General features: G+C 38.2%; 4 protein-coding genes across 5 annotated transcripts; 3 read left to right on the forward strand and 1 right to left on the reverse strand.

Annotated features, from left to right (window-relative positions):
* Nucleotides 1–1,769: 1,769 nt before the first annotated feature.
* Nucleotides 1,770–3,655, forward strand: LOC147866836 (abscisic acid receptor PYL11-like). The gene has a single exon (XM_087317334.1). The coding sequence runs from the start codon at nucleotides 2,439–2,441 to the stop codon at nucleotides 3,219–3,221; it is 783 nt and encodes a 260-aa protein (XP_087173460.1). The 5' UTR covers nucleotides 1,770–2,438; the 3' UTR covers nucleotides 3,222–3,655.
* An 8,496-nt stretch (nucleotides 3,656–12,151) lies between these two features.
* Nucleotides 12,152–14,725, forward strand: LOC147866837 (pentatricopeptide repeat-containing protein At4g13650-like). The gene has a single exon (XM_087316784.1). The coding sequence runs from the start codon at nucleotides 12,152–12,154 to the stop codon at nucleotides 14,723–14,725; it is 2,574 nt and encodes an 857-aa protein (XP_087172910.1).
* A 1,324-nt stretch (nucleotides 14,726–16,049) lies between these two features.
* Nucleotides 16,050–17,858, reverse strand: LOC147866838 (uncharacterized). 2 transcript variants are annotated; one of them, XM_087317337.1, is made up of 3 exons: nucleotides 17,760–17,858; nucleotides 16,730–16,838; nucleotides 16,050–16,314 (listed from the first exon to the last, which is right to left on the reverse strand). In XM_087317337.1, the coding sequence occupies exons 1-3, from the start codon at nucleotides 17,764–17,766 to the stop codon at nucleotides 16,224–16,226; spliced, it is 207 nt and encodes a 68-aa protein (XP_087173463.1). In that variant the 5' UTR covers nucleotides 17,767–17,858; the 3' UTR covers nucleotides 16,050–16,223. The 2 variants fall into 2 exon arrangements, with proteins under 2 accessions (XP_087173463.1, XP_087173462.1); XM_087317336.1 differs by lacking the exon at nucleotides 17,760–17,858 and having other exon boundaries at nucleotides 16,730–16,924.
* Nucleotides 17,859–20,555: 2,697 nt separating this feature from the next.
* On the forward strand, nucleotides 20,556–24,213 carry LOC147866839 (uncharacterized). The gene is made up of 3 exons (XM_087317335.1): nucleotides 20,556–20,708; nucleotides 22,602–22,697; nucleotides 23,302–24,213. Exons 1-3 carry the CDS (start codon nucleotides 20,587–20,589, stop codon nucleotides 23,828–23,830), a joined length of 747 nt encoding a protein of 248 aa, XP_087173461.1. The 5' UTR covers nucleotides 20,556–20,586; the 3' UTR covers nucleotides 23,831–24,213.
* The last annotated feature ends 359 nt before the right edge of the window (nucleotides 24,214–24,572 follow it).

Here is a 24,572-nt window from a genome sequence, read left to right on the forward strand (position 1 = left end):
TTGAGAAGAATATGAATGTTGTGTGCTTGTTGGAAATGATATGATGGCTTGTGAATGAGGATGGCATGGTAAAGGTTCAACTTTTTAGGATCAATGATCATTAGTGTGTCTCCACATGGAGGCCACACCAGTTAATGCAATATCACTTCATAAAATGTATATGCATGTGTCACATGCACCACAACCAAATGAGTGGTGCATATGTGTTTTGTGTGCGCCATGCAAATTGTAACGGTGTTCTAAACTTTAAGCAATCTATAGACACTAAAGTTTAGGTGTTTTTCCTTTTTATGATTGTGTGATTTTAACGTTTATGCCCAAGCCTAAAAAGCAATGTGTGTATTGTGAAACTCATTGATGGGTTGAAAGGTAATGTTGCTGGCTAAGTCTGATTCCACCAAGCACTAAATTACCTTGCAATGAGTCTCATGTGATTTAATTTACTAGAGAAAAAAAATGCTAAAACCTAGTAAGTTGCAAATTCGAGTGATTCCAACTCCTTTATTGCTAACACATCTTAGGAGATGACAAGGACATACTAGAAAACATAAACTTAAAAGAATTTGAAAAAAAAGTGGAGGGTTTGATTTTGTAATGTTTAAGAAACAAAATCCCAGTTGAATTGAGGTGACCTATGAACGGCTATTAAACACTTACTATTTAAAATATTTTATTATTTTAAAAACTGTCCATTAAAGAACTATTTTTGGGGGTTTGATGAAAACCAAAAATTAAAGAACAATACTAGGTCATCCCCTCTCTCATTAGCAGGAAAAAGGTGTGTCAAAATGCAAGTGTCTTGTGAAATGCGTGTTAAGATGTATTATGGCCTTCAATGACAATCCTTCATTTGCTGCCCATTGATCCTGGATGAATAATGTGGCCCCTTTTTCATGTTGTTGTCGAATCTCTTTTCCTATGGCATCACATGTTTGAGTGATCAATAAGGGCCACTCTTCTAGATATTAGTCACGAACCTAAAGGTCAAAATCTCGCCCACAAGCATGGATGACAATTAACCAATTAATGAATCTTAATTGCGATATGGATCCTCGTTGAGTGGTGTTGGCCTTGAGCATTCTAGAATGCTGAAGCGTTCTTGGATGAACAAAAATTTATAAAGTGGCATAAAACATGTGATGGAAACTTCACGGCCTTTTTGAAGTCCCATAGAAAATCTTGAAAGCGATGGCAAGGGCAAGATAAATTAGAGGTTTGATTACAAAGGATATAGAGTCAAGTCAAATTGAGCACATGAGGACAAATACCAAGGCGACATGGTGTGAACAAGGAATATGACGATCACACTATGTAGTTGTAGCTATACACGAGCATTCATGATGGAGAGCGCTCATAATGTTCCGCATATGTGCATGTATGTGCATATGACCCTGACCCATGGATGAAGGAATGGTGGGATATAATAACTAGAGTTTTACCACTTATGAATGAGGAGTGAAAAGGACTCATCCTTTCTAGCTTTTGGACTCTTTATCTTGCAACTTGCAGAGAGAGAGAGAGAGAGAGAGAGCATACCCTAGCCCAACCCACTTGACTTGTTTGCTTTTTTCTTTGATTTAACAAATATCTTTTTCTTTTGTTGTGTTGTGTTTATTGAGTGCATGATAAGGGAAGGGGGGGCAAAATATTGGTTTTTTATGTCATTACAATGTCTTGTGCTTGTTTGAAAGGGCATATATGTAATTAATATATACATAAAGGTCACATAAGCAATTCTATATGTGTACACTTACATATTCTTATTATTATTACCCATATTCCCTTCTTCTTCCTCTTCTTCCACAAATTCAATCCATATTCCTGCATTGGCCTTCTCAATCCCAAAACCCTAAATCCCTAAGCCCAGCATTCTGACTTGCTAAGTCCCAAACTCCCCGAAATTATCTAATTCTTAAGAATACAGCCCGAAATCTCAACCCCAAACCCCCCTAATTCTGAATCGGAACCCTAAATCTAAACATTAGACTCATTAGTTTCACTCCGCTCCCCCAGAACCCTAAGTCGTAGGGTAATCAGCCCTAAAATCCAGCAGATTCTGAAAATACCAAGTTTCAAGCCTTCCAAACCATAAGAAACCCTTCCCTGAACAAAACCTAAACTTCTTAAAACTCCCAAGAAGTTGAAATATTAATTAAATAAACGTAGCAAAACCCTGGAGAAATTACCCCTCTCTGAAGCAATAACCCGAATTTTCTCAAACATTCCAAGAAAGTTGGAGCCCTAAAAAAACCAAGACCTCTGTCTTGAAGAAAGCCCTAATTTTTTGAGCCAAAATATATTGGGTCAGCATACATCAAGTTATCCCCTAGAAGCCCTAACTCTTGAGCTAAAGAAAGAACCCTAATCACATTATTATTAAGCCATAGCCCAAGAGAACAGACCCTAATTCCAGCTTCCATCAATAGGCCAAACAATCAATGGCCATCCATAAGCTATGGAGATTACCAAGGGGAGGAGGAGGAGATGATGTTGATGGTGATGGTGATAGTGATAGTGATAGTGATAGTGATGAAGAAATGGAGAAGGAGATGGAGATGGAGATGAAGATGAAGATAAAGATGATGATGATGATGGCAAGAACCCATCTCCTCCAGCAGCAGCAACTGAGTCCCCAAGAGTTTGAATTCTTGGAGGAAGCCATATCCAGGCACCACCACCACACAATCTCGCCACACCAGTGCTTCTCGTTCGCGAGGCAGCGGATACGGGCGCCCGTGGACCTCGTGTGGTCGGTCGTGCGCCGCTTCGACAACCCGCAGGCCTACAAGCGGTTCGTGAAGAATTGCTCGATGCAAGGCGATGGCCGCGTGGGCAGCACAAGGGAGGTGGAGCTAGTCTCGGGCCTCCCGGCCGTGTCAAGCAAGGAGCGGCTCGAGATCTTGGATGAGGAGAGGCGCGTGCTCAGCTTCCGGATCGTGGGGGGCGAGCATCGGCTCCGCAACTACCGGTCCTTCACGAGCCTCCACGAGGAATGCCAATCGGCTGCCGCCCCCACCCATGATGGTAAGCCGCCTGGCGGCACCACCATTGTCATCGAATCGTATGTTGTCGACGTGCCCCCCGAGAATTCGGTCGACGACACCCGCTTCTTCATCGACACGATCGTCAAGTATAACCTTGCGACACTCGCGAGGATCTCGGAGGCGCAAGCCAGGAGGAGAGGCATACTCGGCGGCGAGAATGGAGGGGACAAAGAGTGAATGGTTAGGGAGAAGTGTTGTTGTCACTTGAACACCTAATGTTTGTGATAGATAGATAATAGTTGGGGAGGTAGGAGGGGATGGTCATAGTTTGGAGCAAACACACTTTGTTTGTGTATATGGATGTGGCCATAGTTTTGGAGTAAACACACTTTTGTTTGTTTGTGTATCTTGGGGACACATTTTCGATGGATATACTGCAAGTGTTGATTGACGTCCCGGCCTCGCCTACGATCACCTCACCAAGGATATGCACTATAGGGGAGAGACTAGAAAAGGTTAGGGTTCCTTGGGAGGAGCGAGGTTTTATTGTATGTATATGTATGGTAATGGTGGTGTTGACCAAAAAGGTTAATTAAGTTCATCACTTGGATATCCTTTCTCCATAATTCCTCAAATCAAGACTCTTCTTACATAATAATGTTTTATGTTTTAATATCCAAACTCATTTCCTTCAACAAAAGAAACACAAGACTTCAATTTCCATCACAAGTGTAATGTTTTATGTGTGTATGTGTCATGGTTAATGCACACTATCAATATTTCTGCTCTTACAACAAATGTATATAGTGGTGCATTTACCCATTCTCCTCGCAATGTGTTTATGTGGTTTTTTTTCGCCTTACTTGGAGGGATCCCACAATCATATAATGTGATATACATTGATATATGGCCTCTTAGGTTCTTCAGCGAATGTTTTTTTTATCTAAAACTTCTTTGTTCCCTTAATGGTAAGTACCTATGTTAGTTGCATTGATTAACTAACAATTACGATTGTCACTTGCCATGGGCTATCGAAGTGTAGATAACAACACCACAATAATATTGTAACTGATGTTATACCACCCATGAATCTCATACATAATGAGTTGTACAGGAATTACGATTGTCACTTGCCATGGGCTATCGAAGTGTAGATAACAACACCACAATAATATTGTAACTGATGTTATACCACCCATGAATCAGAAAGGCATGAATGCCAAAATTTCATAATGAATTATATGGGATCAGAAATGCACAAATACTAAAATTTTGCGCGTTTTCGTATTTTACGATACTATTAATATTGATGGATTTGTAGTATCCCAACCTTACAAACAGCTAGATTTAAAAGCATGTGCAGTATTTGGAGTTGACTTAAGAAATTTACGAGTAATGTTATTGCATTCCATTCTCGAGGCAACTAGATCTAACGATAACGATATGATTTCGTTGCATGAACGATTTTTTTAATTTTTTTTCTTCAAAGATTTTCCTCATTAGTATTAAGAAAAACATGTGAATGCTACAACTTAAGCTTATGTGCCCAAAAGCTTACAATTCTCATGTACAATGATATACGATAATCCTAAGACCAAAAGACCAAAGCTAGAACTTTGTAAAAGGTTTTTATTTTATTTTTGCATTTTGCCATGCTTCATTGTTAATGAAGGAAGTTGATAGTTGCATTGAGGCCCTTGAGTTGACTCAGAGAATAGGGGTAACTTTTTCCATAAGTGAAAGGAGCTTCGTCTTTCTCTTGTTCACCATCTCTGGTGAACCCTACATGTTGTCATACTGGCCGCAAACTACTGCCACCAAGTTCTCCCATATCTCACGCAAGACATTTGAGAGACACTGCTACATGAATGAAATTGAGCAAAAGGCAACCCTATTAGTTGCTCCTTAAATTTGATGTTAATCGAACCTCTTGATGGGAATTTGTCTTTGTATCCATGACACACAATAACAATTAAATCAACTACCCAACATTCAATGCTCGTATCCATAAATATTGAGATAGAGAGGCCACAATGCAAAGCAATGTGTGCAATCATCCCCTTAACAAATGGTCGTACTTTTTGCTCTTTATTTCATAACCATTGGGTTATCGAAAAAATGACAATTTCAATTTTTGTAAAGCCAAAGATATCATCATGTACTATCTAAGACTACAAAGAACACAACATCAAACCCATTCCTCAATGCCAAACTCCAACATCAAAATTACATATTTGAATTGATCATTTTGATAAAGTGTCTATATGATGAATAATTGTTCGTTCACACATAGACATACTTTAAGTCTTTTATATCATATACAAAGCCAAGAGTGTGCTCTCATTGCTCTCATACACAATGATTTTGGCGTAGGCAACAAAAGGGGGGCATAAAGATGTAAGTTTTAGGGGGTATGCATATGAATGAGGTCACAATCACATGCATCATAAGGTAAACTATAATGAGATTGAGAGGAATATAATTGATTCGATATGAATCTACTCAAGCATTATTGGCCAACTGGCAACTACACTGTATAATTTGAAACAAAGTTAATATACACTTTATTAATTAAACTTCATTTTGGAAAGTTAAATAGAAATGTTAAGATTCTATGTTCTTGGAAAGAGACAAAACAATGTTGTCGCGGTTTGTTTTTCTAAACAAAGGTGATATCGATATTTCAAAATTGCAAAGAGGTATAGTTCATTTGACCCCCATTATATGAGGGGTATTTAATTGCACAAACTCTAGTCCTAATGATATATTTGAACTCTTTCAATACATAATTAGGTTTTATAGATCATGAGGAAGTAAGTTTTGAATGATAATGTTGTAAGCTCCTCACATTCGTATGTCAACTAGATCTAACGGTAAATGGACAAGATTGAACAATCCTTCAACTCATCACAAAAATAGTGCTCATTGAGTTTTTTGTAAAGCTAGTATTCTTTAAGGCTATCTAGATTGGGAATCCGTGCATACTTTTATTGCCCAGAATTACTCATAAAATTAATAGACAACCATAAGCAATGTACTCTTCAACAAATGGAGAGATATAGACAATCACACAACCTTACACACTTAATGGGTGTAAGCTTCTTCATGCATATTGTGTGAGCCACACACGCAATCGGTGTATTGTTTTTATTTAATTCCAATTATAGTAAACCTACGTGTTTGCTTCCCAATAAACAAAAGCTCTTTAGTACCTTTCTCCATGCACATCCTCAAATATAACTTTAAATTCCTCAAACTCTATTCCAAGTGATGGAGTGGTCTCATTGGAAACGCCCTTGATGAGTTACATTGATGACTTTGAATTAAGATTTGGATGATATCCTTTTGAGGTCACCACATTATTTTGTCAACAAGATCCAAGGATAACAATATGATCTAGCTGCAAGGAAAATATTGCAAGGACAAGAAGGACAATACTTTGGCTATCACTAAGACCACTATGCTTTAAACCCATGTTCATTGGAATCCGTGTAGCTATTCTTGTTGTGAGCCACCATGCTGAATAAATTTACTTATGACTTTTAACTAGTGAAGAAAGTGAAGAAATGTTTCCACTCAAGGAACAAATAAAGAGACAAAGTAAAGGGTGAGCAAAAATGCAAGATACGCAATTGTGATAGTGTGTGTGCTCACATAACCTACTCTTTATTTTTAATTCCAAAAGTAGTAAATGTAAGGACTTGGCCTTAGATCAACGCCAACTCTTTCCTTGGCCATAACTTTAACCCTACAAATTCCACCCCTAGTGATAAATTGGTCTCTTCATACACCGAACAAGACATGCCAATGATGGTTAAGCAAGGTTATCATATTCATAAGTCAGCAAGATCCAATAATATAGATGACATCTAGGTACATAAATGTGGTTGCAAAGACACCAAGGACAATCCTTAGGTTATTGCTAAAAATGGTGCCCAGTGCCCACTTGCTCATCTCCCTCTTTTTATTAGAGTTGTACCCTCTAAGGTTATCTTGATGGGAATTTGTGCAACTATTATCACCTGTATCTATGCACATCATAGCTTAACTACAAAAAAATAATTGTACTCTTGATAAGAAGAGAGAGTAAAGAGGACGAAAATCACGACAGTACGTCATATTTGCTTGTAACCTTTTGTGTGTGCAACAATTGCAACACCTACATATAGGTGCCCACATTCTTTACTAGCATTTCCTTTCAAGGCGAGAGTGGTTGGGTTGTGGAAAGTGATTTGTGAAGCACCACTTTTTTATTAGAAACAACTAGAAATATTGGTAATCTCAAATCAGAAATATGTGCTCCTGTTTGTATGCATATCTCAAATTGAAATCATGTGTTCACGTTATTGTACATGATCACAAACTAAAATTGTATGCACTTTTTTTAGTGCATATCTAAAACTAAACTCATGTGCTCATCTTAGTGTGCACGATTGCAATTTGCAAACTAAAATCATATGCACTTGATTTCTATGTGTTTTCTCAAAAAGTCTTGTGTTCATGTTTGTATACACAATTTCAAAATAAAAATCATGATCTCAAATCAAAGATACAAAGCATTCCTATTGAAAGAATTAACATATAAACCCAATTGGACTTTAACCCCAAACTCTACGATTATAAACCATTATCGTTATGTGCGTGAAAAGTTGTTAGTTGGCATGGACTTGTTTAATTTTCAAAAGTTGAGGCTCTTTAATCGGGTGAAATGACCATTAAGCACAACATTATACGTAACCTTATATATATATATATATATGGAAAGTTCTTTGAGAAGTTATGCAAGGTCATACAATACTGTGAATCGGGCACCCACATCATACAGATTAGGTATAGAAGTAATTTTAGTCCATTCTAAGAGAAGGACACTCCATTCATTTGCATCCATTGGTTCATGGGGAATAACATCCAACAACTAAGAAGCATGTTTTAGCAATTACTTTCTTTTCTTCTTCTTCTTCTTTTTCCAAAAAAAACTCCTTCCATTAGTTATAAAATTTTACATATGAGATTAATATATACAAATCCTTGTAGGGACGCGATTGGTCCATCTTATGTGGATGCCCACTGACTCAATAAAGGGGGAGGTTGACCATTGCTGGATGAAGGCTAGTCGTTGTCTTTCAACTCCATCGGAGTCGCCCTCGAGGCCATCATATTGGCTTTTAAGAGTGGCCACAACTTCATTCCATATCTCTTGCATTAACACTATTGGCTGCACGGTTTGGTTGAAGAAGACCCGTCTACACCGTTGTTTCCATAGAGTCCAAAGAGTTATTGGGCTGACCAATTCCAACACAACTTGAATTTTGGCATTGATAGGAGTTGCGTGGACATTGTCGATGGTGGAGAAAAAAATCTCTTGTGTTTTTATCACCAAAGCCATCCCCTCCTCCTGATGCTCGTATGTGTCAATCGGGCCCTGCCATGATAGCCAACATATATTTCCCCACTTGATTAAGCCTTGCACTTGGCATAATTGCAATAAGCGGCCAACCACTTGCCATATTCGATGGGACTCTGGGCAGTCCCACAAAGCGTGTCGGATTGATTCTATTGCATTTGGGCACGCTACACGATTAGGAGAGCTAAGGTTCCCACGCTGCCATGCACCAACCGGTAGTGACCTATGTATTAATAGCCATTAGAAAGTGGTGATTCGCCATGCGTGTTGTTGTTTCCATATTTTTTTCCAAAACTTGGTGATAATTGTGTGAGGAACATGAGAATTATTACTTTCTCGTTGATGAGAAAGTGAGCATGTTGTAATTGTTATAGTTAGAAACTAAATGTGTTAATCATACTATTAATTAGATAGTCAGCATGTCCTAATCTAGATAACTAAAACTTTATTGTTGATTCATGGCGAAAAGTTTCAAAGTATGACATCAATCAATGCTTTCACATGTAATATCTTGTTCCAAAAGTAAAAGTTAAGGTCTTTGGCTATGAACAAAAGTAAGCCCTTTTTCATGGTCTACATTTGTGACCATAATTTGAAGTGCGCACTACTTCATCATGTCAACAAGTAATAAGTAAAGACTCTAAGAGTTACGACCTTATTCGTTAAAGGATCTTTGACGAGTAATAATAAGTTTTCTCATTATCATCCAACTCAGGTAAATCACTATGCTCTTTAATAAACATTAGTAGCCATGTGGGCCACACATTCACACGTATAAACCCAACTATTGATAAAAAGAACCACATAAAATAGCTTATGATCAGTCGCATTATCTTTTAGTTATCTTATATTTGGATCGAATCCCCCCTACTCGCCAATAAAAGGTTGGGCTCCACACAAGGATTGAGAGAGCCACTTTCGAGGAACTCGCCTTGCTCTAGTTGGTTGGTATAGTGTTTATATTTAGTACATGAATTGTAATCGGCTCATGATCTTGACATTTAAACTCTTCAAAAATAATGTCAAACATCGCTCATTCAAGCATAGTTGGCATGCTTATATACCAAGAGTTGCAGGGGCGTGCTTAGTAAAAAAAAACATGCTATTTCATTACCAATCTAGAGATAGTAAACGGAGCATAAAAAAGAACCATATAATCCACCTTGGTTAAGCCAGCAGAAAGTAGAACCTGGATACCAAGCAGGATGACGCTCTACACCTACCCATAACCCTACCGACTTATTCCAATTAAGAGAGGCACTTGTAGCTTCATACATGTACAAGTTTAGGTGTACATACATTACGTTGTAAGCCTATGGGCAGATAACTTTTACTTGTACTTTCTCGATGTTTTAATACTATTGAAGAAAATCTTTCAAGGAAAAAAAAAGAACCATATAATCCAAGGTTTATCCTTATCTACAAATGATTTTGATATGCAAGACCTAAAACTTTGATTTGTGGCAAATATAAATGGCTAAAAATAACTTAACAAAACTTGTCCATCGGGTTATCAATTTAATGTAAAGCGTCCAATTAAAACTAAGAGTGCATTTGTAGCCATGTCTCATTTGTTTACATTATATTATAACTCTTCTATTTGATGGTTTACTTGAAGTAAACCATGTGAATTTAACAACATGCTAGGTGAGTAATGTTTTGTCTATGATGAATACTATGACGATATTTGCTTATAGTTTTACTCTACCCTTGGGATTGTTACCATTTATAATAAATTAATGGAACTAGATTCGGCTTTGGCCATAGTTTCAATCCTTCTTATATATTTTCTAAGGACAATTGTGCATACTTGAAGCTCTCATGGGTGTTCAATAATCATTTGGTCCCTGATTGCCATTTATTTGCCCAATTGGATCTCTTCGCTTTCTTGGGGTGCTAAGTCACAATGAGATTTTCTCGTTTGAATAAAGATTCTCTTCAAATTTGAGAAATGATATTTGACAAAACATTGCTCTACACCCACATGCCCAATTTTGCTCATTTAAGCAAGTGTTGTTTTAATGGGACGATTGATTGTACATTTGGGCTTTGTTTATGCTTTGTTTATGGCATGTGATATAGGATCAAGTCCCGCTTTTTAGGTAAGGAGGATTGTAAATTCATTGTTCCCTATCAAGATGGTCATTTACATCATTCATAATAATTGTGTGGTGTGCTTGAAAGGCCAACTATATCTAACACATGTCCATTATTTTATTGTTGTAAATAAATCTTCCATTATAATATTTCACTCCAATATTCTATCAAGGCAAACTTGGGGACTAACTTTAATCAACCTCAAACTACATCTATTTTCCCAAGTTTAAACCCCAATTATTTGGGTGCTTAAAGATGTTAGAAGAAATGTTCCATATTTTGGATTGTTGACATCGTTAATTGCTCATCCCATGGTTGCCATTGTACCATTCACATGGGGAGCTCATGAGTTATGTAAATTTTGTGAGCAGTTCAAAATTCTGCACACAAACATATTCCCGAGGTAAATATCTATGTACCTTTTTATTTTTTTCTGTATATAGTTCGGAACCTAGGAACAAAGTTTCTCATATGCCAATCCATGTCATCTTTTGTTTATACATTGAGTGTTTGAATGTATTTGGGAAGGTTAAATAAGTCACTTTTCCTTGTATTTGATCAACCATTGTCACCAAGTTTGGATTGAGTCTATGGTTTTCCTAGCCAACAATCTTGGTGAAGATATATAATTGGAATCGCACCTGGCAACTCTAAACAAACTTTCAAGGCTTTGGTGCCTAAATAACATAATAATGTCGTAATCATTACCTAATAGACACTATCATTTCCTAGATTCCATCATGGAATATAACTTGGGAGTGTGATGCCTTTTGGGAGACTAATAAATAATCGATGTGATGAACTTCAATGCTCAATCTCTTGTTGCCAGATGTATATATATACGTGTTATTACTCGCTTAATATAAGGACATATTGTTGCCATAAGCGAGAGTAATGGAACGATGGAACCAAAAATCCCTATTGATGCACTGTTTTGTTCAACATTATATGCTTCTATTTGTGCAACCTACTTGATTACATAAGAAAACATGAGCCCCACTAAAACATTACCGCCATAGTGTTTTATATTGGTCACACAATGTGATTTCAGGATTGACAAGGTAAAAAAACGTGACTAGACACACTGAAGTTACGATCTTCCCCATATACACACAAAGCAAGGGAGGTCATAAATATAGACGCTCTTCGGACCCAAAAGCGCTCACTGAATAATTACAACCCACAAGGCCAAGCTTTATGTCATGAGCCATTTTAATATGGACCAACCCAACCTCTTATCGTGGTGATGTCTCCACAATCCAGTCTCATATCAGATGCCATAATATATATATATATATATATCATATACAATTGAGGCCTTTGTTGTTGGTCCATGTGGTCAGGTCATTGATGATGTGAAGCATATTCTCATGGGATTCATTCATTGTCCAAGATGGTTCTCAACTGTTTGAAGCCACGTGTGTGGGTAGACGCAATTCGCTACTCTCGGCCATCCTTCGTTGGTTTCGGTTGGGGATTGGAGAGCCAAAGGTCATGGGTTCAAGCCCCGACCAACAAACCCCCACAACATTCATGTAGCCCAAAGTAGAAGTGCATGTGGGTTAGTTTGTGAATCTGGGTGACCATAATATGGCTTTCACAACCAGGGTTACACCTGATGCGATCAGATGGCTCGTAACCCTCCCATCTTCACCCCAGATCTAGAATGGCAACCTCTTCACCCCTGAATTCTCCTCTTTACCCTGCAGATCAAAGAGATGTGGTCTCTCTTCTGCACAAAGAATGCCACTTACACCTGGGCTACGAGAAACATGACCATTTTATCAAATTGGGATTAGATCAAAACGTCTTCATTGAAAACATGATCCTCAACATGTATGGAAGATGTGGGGATTTGTATGCCTCAGAGGCTATGTTTCAAAAGGCACCTAAAAGGGAAAGTTGTGCCTTTTGGAACTCTATGATAAGCATATATACCAAACACGGACACTGTGAAGAGGCGTTTGAGCTTTATATGCAAATGCAAAGAGAAAATGTAATGCCCACAAAGGTCACTTTCAAGAGTGTCTCCCATGCTTGTGACAATCCGAGTTTTTTTGAGGAATGTATGAGACTCCATGAATGTATTATTGAGTTTGGTTATGAAGGGGATATTGAATTAGGGATTTCTCTTGTTAGAATGTATGGTCGATGTGGATCCATTGATTTTTCTTGTATAATGTTTGAAAAGCTATGTGAACAAAATGTCGTTTCATGGACAACTATGATAACGATATATGCTAATCATGGGTATAATAATGATGCTCTCAAAGCTTTTGAGAAAATGCAAGAGGAACGCATAGCACCAAATAGTGTTACCTTTCTTGGTATCCTCTCTGGAGTTTTCTGTGTCACACTTGGACACATGATCCATTCTTTGATCATGAAATGTGGATTCGATTCCGATAACACTGCCAATGGCACTGGCACTGACCTTCGATTAGGAACTTCCCTTGTGAATATGTATGGGAAATGTAGTAACTTGGCCGATGCTCTATTTGTCTTTGATAATTTGCCCACCAAGAGTGTTATAACTTGGAATGCTATGATTGATGCATATGCCCAAAATAGCCAAGGAACAGAAGCTCTTTGGTTATTCAGAAGAATGCGTGCAGAGGGTGTAAATCCTGATGCAAGCACATTTGTTAGCTTATTGGTTGCATGTTTAAGCTCAGATAAAATAGAGATGGAGGGAGAGTCTATTCACGCATGCATTAAAGGCACTAAGCATGAAGGAAACATTATGATTGCAACGTCCTTGATGAATATGTATTGCAAATGTGGGGCGATGGAGAAAGCTCAGTTAGTTTTCGATCATATGCATTGTCGGAATGTGGTGACTTGGAATACATTCATTTGTGGATATGTACATCACAGGGAAGGTGGATATAAAGTGCTCAAGCATGTTCATCGAATGCTTGAAGAAGGCATAATGCCTGACAATATTACTTATATGAGCATTTTTGGTGCTTGTGAGACTATCTTAGATATTGTTGAGGCTAGGAGATTTCATTCTGGCCTTATCAACAACCATGTTGATTTTGAGGCAGACACTGTTGTTGGGACTGCCCTTGTCAATGTATACGGTAAGTGCGGAGATTTATCTCAAGCTCATTTTCAATTTGACATGATCCTGAAGCACAATCCAGTGTCATGGAATGCTATCATCTCAGCCTATGCCCAACAAGGCAATCTAGAAGAAAGTTTGAGGCTTTTCATGATTATGCTACAAGAATACCCACTATGTGATGAAGCCTTGTTGATTACTGCATTGGGTGTATGTGGTGACTTACCATTTTATACCCAAGGGAACTTGGTTCATAGTCTTGTTGTAAAGCTTGGGTTTGATGGGTTCATGGATGTTGGAACAACACTTATCAATATGTATGGAAAATGTAGTAAGTTAGAGGAAGCAAAATCCTGTTTTTTCGGGCTAAATGTGCATGGTGTGCCCAAGTGGAATGCCCTTATTGGTGCATATGTAAGGAACGGGTGTTATTCTGAAGCCATTGAACTCTTCCATAAAATGGAAGAGGATAATATATGGGTAGATAGAATTACTTTTGTAACTATTCTTGGTGCATCTTTGGGTTCTCTGACACTTTCAGAGGGGATATCAATGGCATTTCATGACTCTATAGTTAGCCATGGTTTTGAGTCGAGTGTAGACGTGGGAACGGCTCTTGTAAGTATGTACGGAAGAAGTGGGAATTTGGAAAGGGCTTATTTAATGTTTGTAAAATTGCCAGCAAGAGAACTTGGATCATGGAATTCAATAATGACCAGTTTTGCTCAACATGGCCTTGGGCAAGAAGTGTTTCATTTGTTCAACCAAATGCTAGCCGAAGGTCTAAAGCCAGATGCAATTACATCGTTGGTCATTATTTTGGCATGTAGTCACACAGGTTTAATTGACAAGGGTCAAGGTTTCTTTAAATCTATGCTTTGTCATTACAACATAGAACCAAAATTGGAGCACTTTGGGTGTATTGTTGATTTACATGGGCGATTGGGAAGAGTAGAGGAAGCAGAGAGCATAATTTATCGGTTGGGTGTGGAAGATCATGCATTCGTGTGGCGAATCTTATTAGGGGCATGTAAGGTACATGATAATATAGACATGGGGAAGCATGTGATGCAGAATGCAGTTAAATTGGATTCCAGGAATTCATCAACTTATGTATTGATATCTAATATGCACTTGAGGAATGAAATGTGGAATGCATTCGAGCTTCATTGATCTATCATGTTAAAGTTGAACTCAAAATATTGAATGTACTACTACCTATGACATAATATTGTGCAATGTGACATAATATATTGTATAGAAACCTATATACCAACCTTCAGGAAATGCTGATGATGTATAGAACAGTGGTTTATGTTGACAATGCCATATAGAATGGTGGTTAACATTTGACCTTGGCAATCCACAAATGAAGAGGAATTGGAGGAATTGCCCATTTAATCCTCAATTAACACCTAATAATTCTCAAGATCAATTGTGAGAGGTCTTAGAGCACCGCATTTTACTTAAAATATGTACAGATTTTGGGGGTTTCATAAGCATATTGGAAACATACTATACAGAAAATAAACGCCAAACAATGATTCCATTTGACAAAATACAAGGATATACTAGAAACAATGATTCCATTTGATGGTATGAAAAAATTAGAGTGCTCAAAGCAAGCCTATGCTCTGAATTCATTAGCATGGAATAACGTGATAGGACTCTGGTCCTATTGTGTTGGTCTTCGGGACCGGAGTAATGATTAATAGGGACAATTGGGGGCATTCGTATTTCATTGGAGGTGAAATTCTTGGATTTATGAAAGACAGAACTACTGCGAAAGCATTTCCCAAGGGTGTTTTCATTAATCAAGAACGAAAGTTGGGGGCTCGAAGACGATCAGATACCTTCCTAGTCTCAACCATAAATGATGTCGACTAGGGATTGGCGGATGTTATATTGATGATTCTGCCAACACCTTATGAGAAATCAAAGTTTTTTGGGTTCCGGGGGGAGTATGGTCGCAAGGCTGAAACAGGAATTGACAGAAGTATACTAGAAACACGAGGATATTTCTGGATTCATAATCATATACACATAAAGGCCTACTATGCACAAATCTGAGAATCTTGCAAGGGAAAGGCATATGAATGCATGATATGCTAGTCTGAGATTATTGTAAGAAAAGCTATGAATTTACACAAATTTCAGATAACCTCCTACTTCAAGGTTTTACACGAATATGTATGGTATACCATCTTGTAACCACAATCTTGTAATTTGAACCATCCATTTACAACATCCCATTGGTGGTCATCCATCATCTTTTGTGTAACACTAACTAACAATCAGTGTTGACATTTGCTAGAAAGCACAGCTGCACACGCCTATATTACATTTCTCAATTTGACCTTCCAACATAAATATAACACAATTCATTTCCAACTATCACAATACACATCACTACAATTAATCAAAGACATACTTGATACAGAACACAGAAAATTGAAAAATGTAATAAAGAAGACCAACAAAACTTCGCAATTACTATAAAACATCGTGCATGTAACAATGATGAGTGATGATTTTTACAAGTTCATAATGGTAAATCCAAGGCCTGATAAAATGGTTCCAAATATCAAATATTAATCTGGCCATACAGCTCTTTCATTACCGAGAACAAATGTGATTTTTTTTCCCATGGAACATATGTTGACATTCCACACTACTTCAATACGTTCCCATCCACCTTGCTTCCATTATTACCTCCTTGAGCAGCTTTCTTAGCTAGTTTCTCTTGAAGAGCTTTTGCATCCCTGTCAAAAAACAGAAATGCCTGTCATGTCTTCCGTCGAAAAACATGATAAACGCCTAAAAAGCAGGAACCTCAATAGCAGACTTCATGCTTATTATCTCAAGACGAGTCTGCCGCCATTCTATATGAACTAGAATAAACATACCCCTACAGAATTGCAATGCATGCCCGTCCTATGTGGAATGGAACAAATACACCCTAAATGTTTCACCCAAATAGAACAGACTTTACGCAGAGATGTTCAGTAATTCCAGATAGACAAATCACTCTATCATTCATATAATTTATCATGCATAAATGACTACTAAATACTAATCTTCTCGGAAAGGGTTAATTTAAGTCTATAATAGTCTTGTTATGTAAATTAATCCTGTTACTGTAATACAAAAATTATAGAAGACTGCATCCAGACTCACCGTTCTCGCCTCTGCTCTGGGGTTAGGTCATCCTTTTTTGTTGGGCCACTGTGCTTCTTCGAAGCCCTAGCAAGGGCCCGTTCACGGTCACGATCCCGTTGATTTCCACGTGCAGGCTCTCCAGTTAAGTTCATACATCACATTACATATATACAAGCATACATACATATAACATGCGTAGATCGATTGCCACATTCATGCATACATACATATAACATGCGTAGATCGATTGCCACATTCATGCATACATACATATAACATACGTAGATCAATTGCCACATTCATACATACAACTTAATCCTATGCATACATACATACATCTAACAATGACCATATACCAACCTTCACATATGACACATCACATACAACAGACATGTGTATATTATATTACATACAATGAAACACAGAAATTACATACATGTGTACATCACATCCAGTGATACATAAATTTGATTGAATCGACATAGACATACCAACAGGCTTAGCATATTAACTAACAATCATAGAGGACAGACCATACACATACACAGTTATGCAAAAACACCACATGTAACAAACATGCAATTTGCAGACGTCCAGAAACCCTCCTGATACAGACACAGCACCAATATCAACAAAGAAACAAACTTGAAGTTGCAGGAGCAGTTCCCCATATACGCTATGTACAGGCATATAGCTGATTAACAGTACCACAACTAAAACAGACACAGTACGTCACGTATAGATGAACGAAAAGGACGATCTTTCACATGCTTCGTTAAAGCTATACACAGATGAAGGAGATCAATCTAAAGAAAACAACCCTCTCACCTATCACGGACACGAAGAAGAAGAAGAACACCCACTGAAGCAAACAGCGACAGAGGTTCAAGTGACCCATCTACATCAAAACAATGTAATTCTCCTCACAAAAAAAAGAAAAAAGAAAACATAGGATCTAACAGAACCCATCACAGAGGGGGCAGAGAAGGAGAGAGAAGGAGAAGGAGAAAAGAGAGGAGGGTCAAAAACAAACGGTGGAGAAGGATATGAGACATCGACGTATGCGGAGATGGAGATACTTCCAACGACAATTCTCTCAACGATTTTAGGGTGAGGGGAGGATTGAGGAGCAGAATACTAAAAATATAGGAATGGATCGAGAGAAGGACGAAGAACAGAGATTTAGACAAGAGCAGAAGCAGAGGAAGAGAATGGCGACAGAGATGAAGATGGAGGTGTGATCTGTGTGTATGGAAACACAAGGGGAGGGGCAGGGGTGGAACATTCTAGAACCTGTTTTCTTTCTCTTTTTTTCTTTCTAGAAATGATCTGTGTATGGAGGAGGTATGGAAACAGGGGAGGGGGCATAGGACCCATTCACACCAGAAAGGCTAGGCTAGCTAGGCTCTCTCTCTGTCTGCCTTCTTCTTGCTTTCAACTTTCTCCATTGTTTCTTCTCTTCTTTTAGAGTTCTGTTTGTTGCATATACTGTTATACATATACATATATATATGTATTGTAATTTGTATGTATGTCCTTCCTCTTGTTCTCTACACCTAGAGTAAGTAAGTAGCACATGACTTGGTCACAACCTTCTCTCGTAGTTTCTTTCTTTCTGCCCTTCCTTCCCGCCCTTCCTTGTCACTGCTATATATCCACCACTACAATGTGAACGTATGTCTGTTATGCTGTTTGTCACACACCATGAGTACGACTAAATATTAGTGATTGCGATCAGGTCGGTCAGGGTCAACGAGGCTTGCAGAAAAAAAAAAAAACTAAATCGCCAATGGCAACGACGTCCTTTTGTGCCCTAATTGACTCAAGCGTGTGGAGTCACAGCTAACGTGAGTGAAATCACGACGGCTATGTTTGCTAAAAAAAAGTGATGGTAATAGTCACCACAAGAGTGGAACTATAAATGTTAGTGTTTGATTTGGTCCTCATCGATGTAAAGCAGCGAAGGGATATATAGTCGTATTGTCGATGATTATAATTGTGAAGGAGTGGAGTGCGTGTATGCATACCTAATTGATATGAAGTGGAGAAAAGCCGAAAATAGTTAAACATTACATGAATGATGTTAATTGTTACAACCGATAAGGGTGTGGCTATTTATTTTGTGGTGTCATGACTTCACACATGAAATATCTATGTTGTTCAGTAACAACTTCAAAGTTGCCAAACCAAATCGCATGTGTTGTGGAATGTTAAATAAGTTTTAATGGTAGTGATTATGGTCACTAAGAGTTTGAAAGTACATATTGCATGGCAACATATTATGCACAATTGTTGCTATATATTATTACGTGAACGTGCGAGATACTCAATTGTTTCCTCACATATTTAATAATATCGCAATTTGTGATTCTAGTTGGTATCTTCATTCCATTTAAGTACACAAGTGCATCGATGGGGCATGTTTCGATGTCCATCGCGAGCATCTTATCTCCATTGACAATTAGTTCAAGTAGTGTGTGATGTGCTCGAGTAGAACGGGGAACATTTACTTTTTGTTTGTCTTGTGTATTTTGCCACTTGCAATTGCTCAGAATGCCTCCATGTCTTTCACTTTGGTCACATACTATGGGATTCCCATCATGCCATCTGAAGCCATGGGAGTAAGTAAGTAACATTCATGTGGAGTCGAATCCCCCAATCCATATGGACCAATACTTTAGAGAAAGCAACCATAGTTTGGGAAGTCTAAAATAATCCACACACACACATTTGAGATGCCCCTAAGAGTACCCTTGATCCAAAACACGATCAAACTACACCCCCCCCCCCCCCCCCCCCCAAATCCATCCCCATCTCTTGTTCATTTGATGGTTCACAACAATGCAAAGAAGAAACTCATGGAATCCAAGTTCAATCCTCACCATGGGTTGGACCTCGTCTTGAAGATCACTATAGAGGTCTCCCCATGAGCATAATAACTAACACATCTCTCTCTCTCTCTCTCTCTCATTGTTTGTATGTGGGTGTGTCTCGGTGTCTATGCGCAATGAATCCACTTGCTCTCGTGGACGTAAGGATAGATGTCTGTATTGTTCGCTCTCTCCGTGAGAACTAACTTGTAGTTGTGGGGGGGGAGTGAAAGGGGCAAGGCCGTTAAAGCCGTCCATCCTAAATTCTAATTTCTAATGCAGATGGGCGGTTTCACACTGAGCAACCAAAGAAAGCGAAGGTAGGCGAAGTGTCCGTCCGTCCGTCCGGACAGAAGCAGAGACAAAGACAGACCCCTCCCTCCCCCTCCCCCTCCCCTCCATCACTCAGAGAAACATAAGCTAAACACCGATCAAATCTCACTCTGTCTCTGCGACAGGATTACTGGCTGCTTTTCCAAAGGTACATATTTCCTTTTTCCTTGTATATTCCTTACATGTACTGCTCCGACATAGATCCCTAGGTTAATCAGGGTTTGTTTGAACCGAAGGATTAGGATTTCGGATGTTGTGATTAGGGTTCCGATACCCTCTTGACTGCTCTCCTCCATGTCATGCAGATACCACCCTAGATGTTTTCCTCCATTGTAATCCTAGATGTATGCATATGTGCGTGTATGTTTTCTGATACGTGCACGTGTGCCCGTATACGTATATATATGTATATAGTATGGTTAACTCTATATAGGCGTATATATATAGGCCTATGTGTGTATGCGTATATATGCTGTACGTAGTTATTCGTATACATGCATGTATGTATTATGTGTATGCTGTATATGTATGTATGTATGTATGTATAGTGGATATATACGTGTGTGTGCTACCATTCCCTTGATGTATTACTAGGTTAAGTTTATATGTGGGAGGTATACTGCCAGATATCAATCTTTTATTGAAATTAAAATTTTCCTTTTTTTTAAAAGGATGGGTATCGACAACCTTGGTCTACGAAGAGGGCGTGGAGATGACAACCGATCCATCAGAGGACCAGGTGGTATCAGAGGCCCTCCCCCAATGACCAAATTCAGACGTGGTCCTGGCCCCAGGTATGTAAAGCCTTCTGTAAATACAAATTTCTTTGATAGATTATTTTATGTTTGAGAAGGTTTTGCTTGCCGTTTGGATTAATTAATACAAGGCTTTGGATGGATTAATTAATTATTTTCGGTGTTGGGAAATTTCTTTATTATGTAATGGGTAAATGCAATATCTTCGATGCATTGGATGTTTATTATTTACAGCTAAATGCAAGATCTTGTATAGATTTTGATTTACCACTAATTTTTCGTATTTTAGTTATCATAGGTAGATTGACAAGAAGCACTTGTAAATGTAGATCTTGGATAGATGGGATTTTTTGCATCCATGGAAATTATGTTCACTTACTGGTTGAATTGCAGCACTTTGGATAGATTCACAAGTTTGAGTGTTTAGGGTTTTCTTTTTCATATACCGGGTAAATGCAAGATCTTGAAGGGATTGGGAATTATTTTGTACTCACCAGGTAAATGTTAGATCTTGAATAGTAATACATTTTCGTTGTGCTTGTCTAGTAAATGCAGTAACTTGAACAATTTGATAAAAAGCGATTTGGATTTTTTTTCTCCATCTGCCAAATAATATTGGATAAATGCAAGATCTTGGATAGATTGAAGTTTTTTAGCATTCAGGAATATATCGATTATTTCTTTGGTAAATGAAAGACCTGTTATAGATGGGCAACCAGTGTTGGAGAAAAACTTGTTCACTTGTCTGCCCAGTTTTCCTTTTTGTGTGAAAATGCAAGATATTGGATAAATTGACAGTATTGGCAGAATGTGGTGATTATTGGATATTTACAAGACCTTTGATAGATTCACGATCATCAGTTGGGGAAATTTGGTTGCGTCTTGCATAAATGCAAGACCATGGAAAGATTTCAACTAATGTTGGGGAAATCAGTTTTAGGGAAAAGCAATTAGGCTTCTTTATCTAGGCATTAACTTCCCTGAACACCCTGTCATTTCTTACTAGCTCTCATCACTCAATCTTAATTTATTTCCCATGTATCTCTAATCATCAATCTCTTTCTTATATCTCTCTCCTTTGGTTTTTCTTCCTTCTTCATGCTTGAAGAGATCCTTCTCTTGCTGATTTCTACTTTTTATTTCTTGCTTTTTCCCATGTGGTGCTCCAAGTTTGGCACCTACTTATCCTTTCTACACTTTTAATTTTGGCTCTTTTTTTTCAAAAAGTCTCTGGGACAGGAGCCACATGTAAAGGCTAGGAACTTGTGGAAGTCGAATGCAGTTTGCCAAATGTCTACACATAATTATATTCCATGGCAGGACATCTCTTTATGTGAGGATGGTGAAAATCCAAGAGAGAAATTTGCATTAGAGAAAAAACAAAACATGCCCACGTGGTCCAAACATCATAAAAACTACTTCGGAGCATCTCTCACATAATAGCCTGCTTATGCTGAAAATAAGTATGCATGTTATAACTCTATTGCTCAATTTGGATGAACATTTATATATTTCAATCAGATTTTGCTCCCTCCATAGGTAATTTATACCGTCAAGTTGGAAAAATCAATCCATGAACAAGGCCATGTTTTTCCAAACATTGCAATGGCCATCAGGGCTTATAAAAAATGATAACTAATCTGTTGGGCTCCCTTCTCATAAATAAAATCTTGGATACAATTACAATCATTGTTGTAAAAGAAAATTTATTTACCAATTGGTTGGGTATATTTCAATGCATAAATGCAAGAGATTTTGTATAGTTTGATAATTGTAATGGTCATTCATCTCATACATCCATGCAGACATGGAGTGATTCATATTTTGTATGCCATGGCAATCATTGCATATGAAGGGGGTTTATATATCTCTGCATCCCATGATAATAATATGCAATTATTAATGATCAAATTTACGCGGCCACAATTTCAGGCTTCCTCCAGATGTGTGCAACAATTGTCGCCGCCCAGGGCACTATGCTCGGGATTGTACAAACGTAACTTTATGCAACAACTGTGGGCTTCCGGGGTAATAATATCTATCATTAAATATTCTCAAAATGGATTACTCATTAATTTTTATTTGAGAAGTATTTTTTATATCTATGTTTATGTTTGTTTTTGCTATTTTTGTCATCCCAACCGCTATTTTCAAAATTTATTTAGTACTTCACAAACTTCAGGTCTGTTGGTACAAGAGGGAGAATTTTCCAGCCAACCTATTGATTAGGTAGGTGGTGGGTAAGGCCTTTCCAATATAGGCAGCACATTTGTTCATGGGGGATCCTTGTCCTTGAAGTGATAGACATGTTCACACATTCAACAGATGAGACATCTATATTAGAGAGACATTGGCCACACTCTAGCTTGTCACAGAGTATCCTCCCTGCAGTGCCAAAAGATTGGGGTCTTGACTGATAGACATGTGCACACATTCAACAGATGAGACATCTATATTAGAGAGACATTAGCCACACTCTAGCTTGTCACAGTGTATTCAAAACATAGGCTGTCTGCTGTTAAAATTTTATTGTTCCAAAAGGTCTGTGTGATATTTATGTTTAAGTTTCTTTTTGTGATGTTGCTGTATGATTAGTTCTTTCCAAATTCAATTTCGTTTTCCTTATTTGTAGCCATGTCACAACATCCTGCACGAATGAGCGGGCATGCTGGAATTGCAAGGAGACTGGGCACAATGCAAGCACATGTTCAAATCAAGGAGTCTGTAGGCTATGTAGCAAACCGGGACACATGGCCAAAGACTGTGAAACCAAAGATCGCATCGACACCCGCCTCTGTAAGAATTGCCACCGACCTGGCCATCTTGGCGCTGAATGTAAATATGAGAAAGCATGCAATAATTGCCGGAAACCTGGACACTTGGCCCGAGAATGTAGGAACACTCCGGTGTGCAATATATGCAATCAAAAGGGTCATATTGCAAGAGAATGTGGACCTCCACGACCATCTATCCGATCTTTGGCTCCTCAGCCCTACAGTATGGACCTTCCTCCGTTTTCTAGGAATTGTGATCAATTGGGTCCTCTCAGTAGAGAGTGTATGGTGGCGGCAATTTGTGAGACCTGTGGTGGACGTGGTCACATGGCTATAGAATGCCCTTCTGATCCTTTGGTCTTCCGGGGCATGAGGTATCGCCATTAACAATGCTTGAGAAGTAGTGACATTAAGGCGGATGTGGTCTGTCGGAGGATTCTAGTTTTATAAATATAGCTTAAGAGATGGATGGTTTTGAACCAGAGAAGATCATTGCATATCTGCAGAGCAAAAGACAAGGTGGATATGTGAAGAATCAGCTGCTGAATTAGTATTACTCTTTCAATGGAAGAAAATGACCGAGTAGCTTTTTGTTTTAACTTTGCCTTGGTGGATTTAAAACTCATGGATGGGATGATAAGTATAAGTAAGAGCAGGATGGAAGTGACTAGACCGGTGTTTTTATTCTTTTATGGAAGAAAAGACTTGAGTAGCTTGTTTTGGTGTATGGTTTATGGTGGAATGATTGACTGAATACTTTTCCTTCTATTGTTTGGAGTGTTATGGTGATAGATATTTGGAGTAAAGCTTCGATGGGAAGGAACCTTCTATATACTAAGAAGTATGTTTTGTGGTGGAAAGAAGGAATGCGTTTTCTTCTCTTGTTTGGAGTATGTTTTATGATGATAGATAGTGAAGTAAGCTTTGATGAGAAGGAACTGTCAATATACTAAGAATGTTTTTCCTTCAATTGTTTGGAGTGAAGATGTTTTAGAGTGGGTTGGATAACTTGGTGGGTGGTAATTGATAGTGTTTTTGAAAAATCTTTGCCTTTTACCCATAGCTTGGAGTATATTTTGGGTGGAATATGTTTCAGTTGGATAAGAGGTTCTCATGATTTAGGATGGAT

This window comes from Azolla caroliniana, unplaced genomic scaffold (assembly GCF_043228905.1).
Source record: "Azolla caroliniana isolate FFs.n. ecotype wild unplaced genomic scaffold, voAzoCaro1.0.p SCAF_3, whole genome shotgun sequence".
NCBI lineage: Eukaryota > Viridiplantae > Streptophyta > Polypodiopsida > Salviniales > Salviniaceae > Azolla > Azolla caroliniana.

Coding starts and splice junctions, on each gene's coding strand:
- LOC147866839 (XM_087317335.1), top strand. CDS start 20,587: ATGGGTATCGACAACCTTGGTCTACGAAGAGGGCGTGGAGATGACAAC. Junction 20,709..22,601: donor AGACGTGGTCCTGGCCCCAG/GTATGTAAAGCC, acceptor CCACAATTTCAG/GCTTCCTCCAGATGTGTGCA. Junction 22,698..23,301: donor AACAACTGTGGGCTTCCGGG/GTAATAATATCT, acceptor CCTTATTTGTAG/CCATGTCACAACATCCTGCA.
- LOC147866838 (XM_087317336.1), bottom strand. CDS start 16,863: ATGAACTTAACTGGAGAGCCTGCACGTGGAAATCAACGGGATCGTGAC. Junction 16,315..16,729: donor CCAGAGCAGAGGCGAGAACG/GTGAGTCTGGAT, acceptor GTTTTTTGACAG/GGATGCAAAAGCTCTTCAAG.
- LOC147866837 (XM_087316784.1), top strand. CDS start 12,152: ATGGCAACCTCTTCACCCCTGAATTCTCCTCTTTACCCTGCAGATCAA.
- LOC147866836 (XM_087317334.1), top strand. CDS start 2,439: ATGGCCATCCATAAGCTATGGAGATTACCAAGGGGAGGAGGAGGAGAT.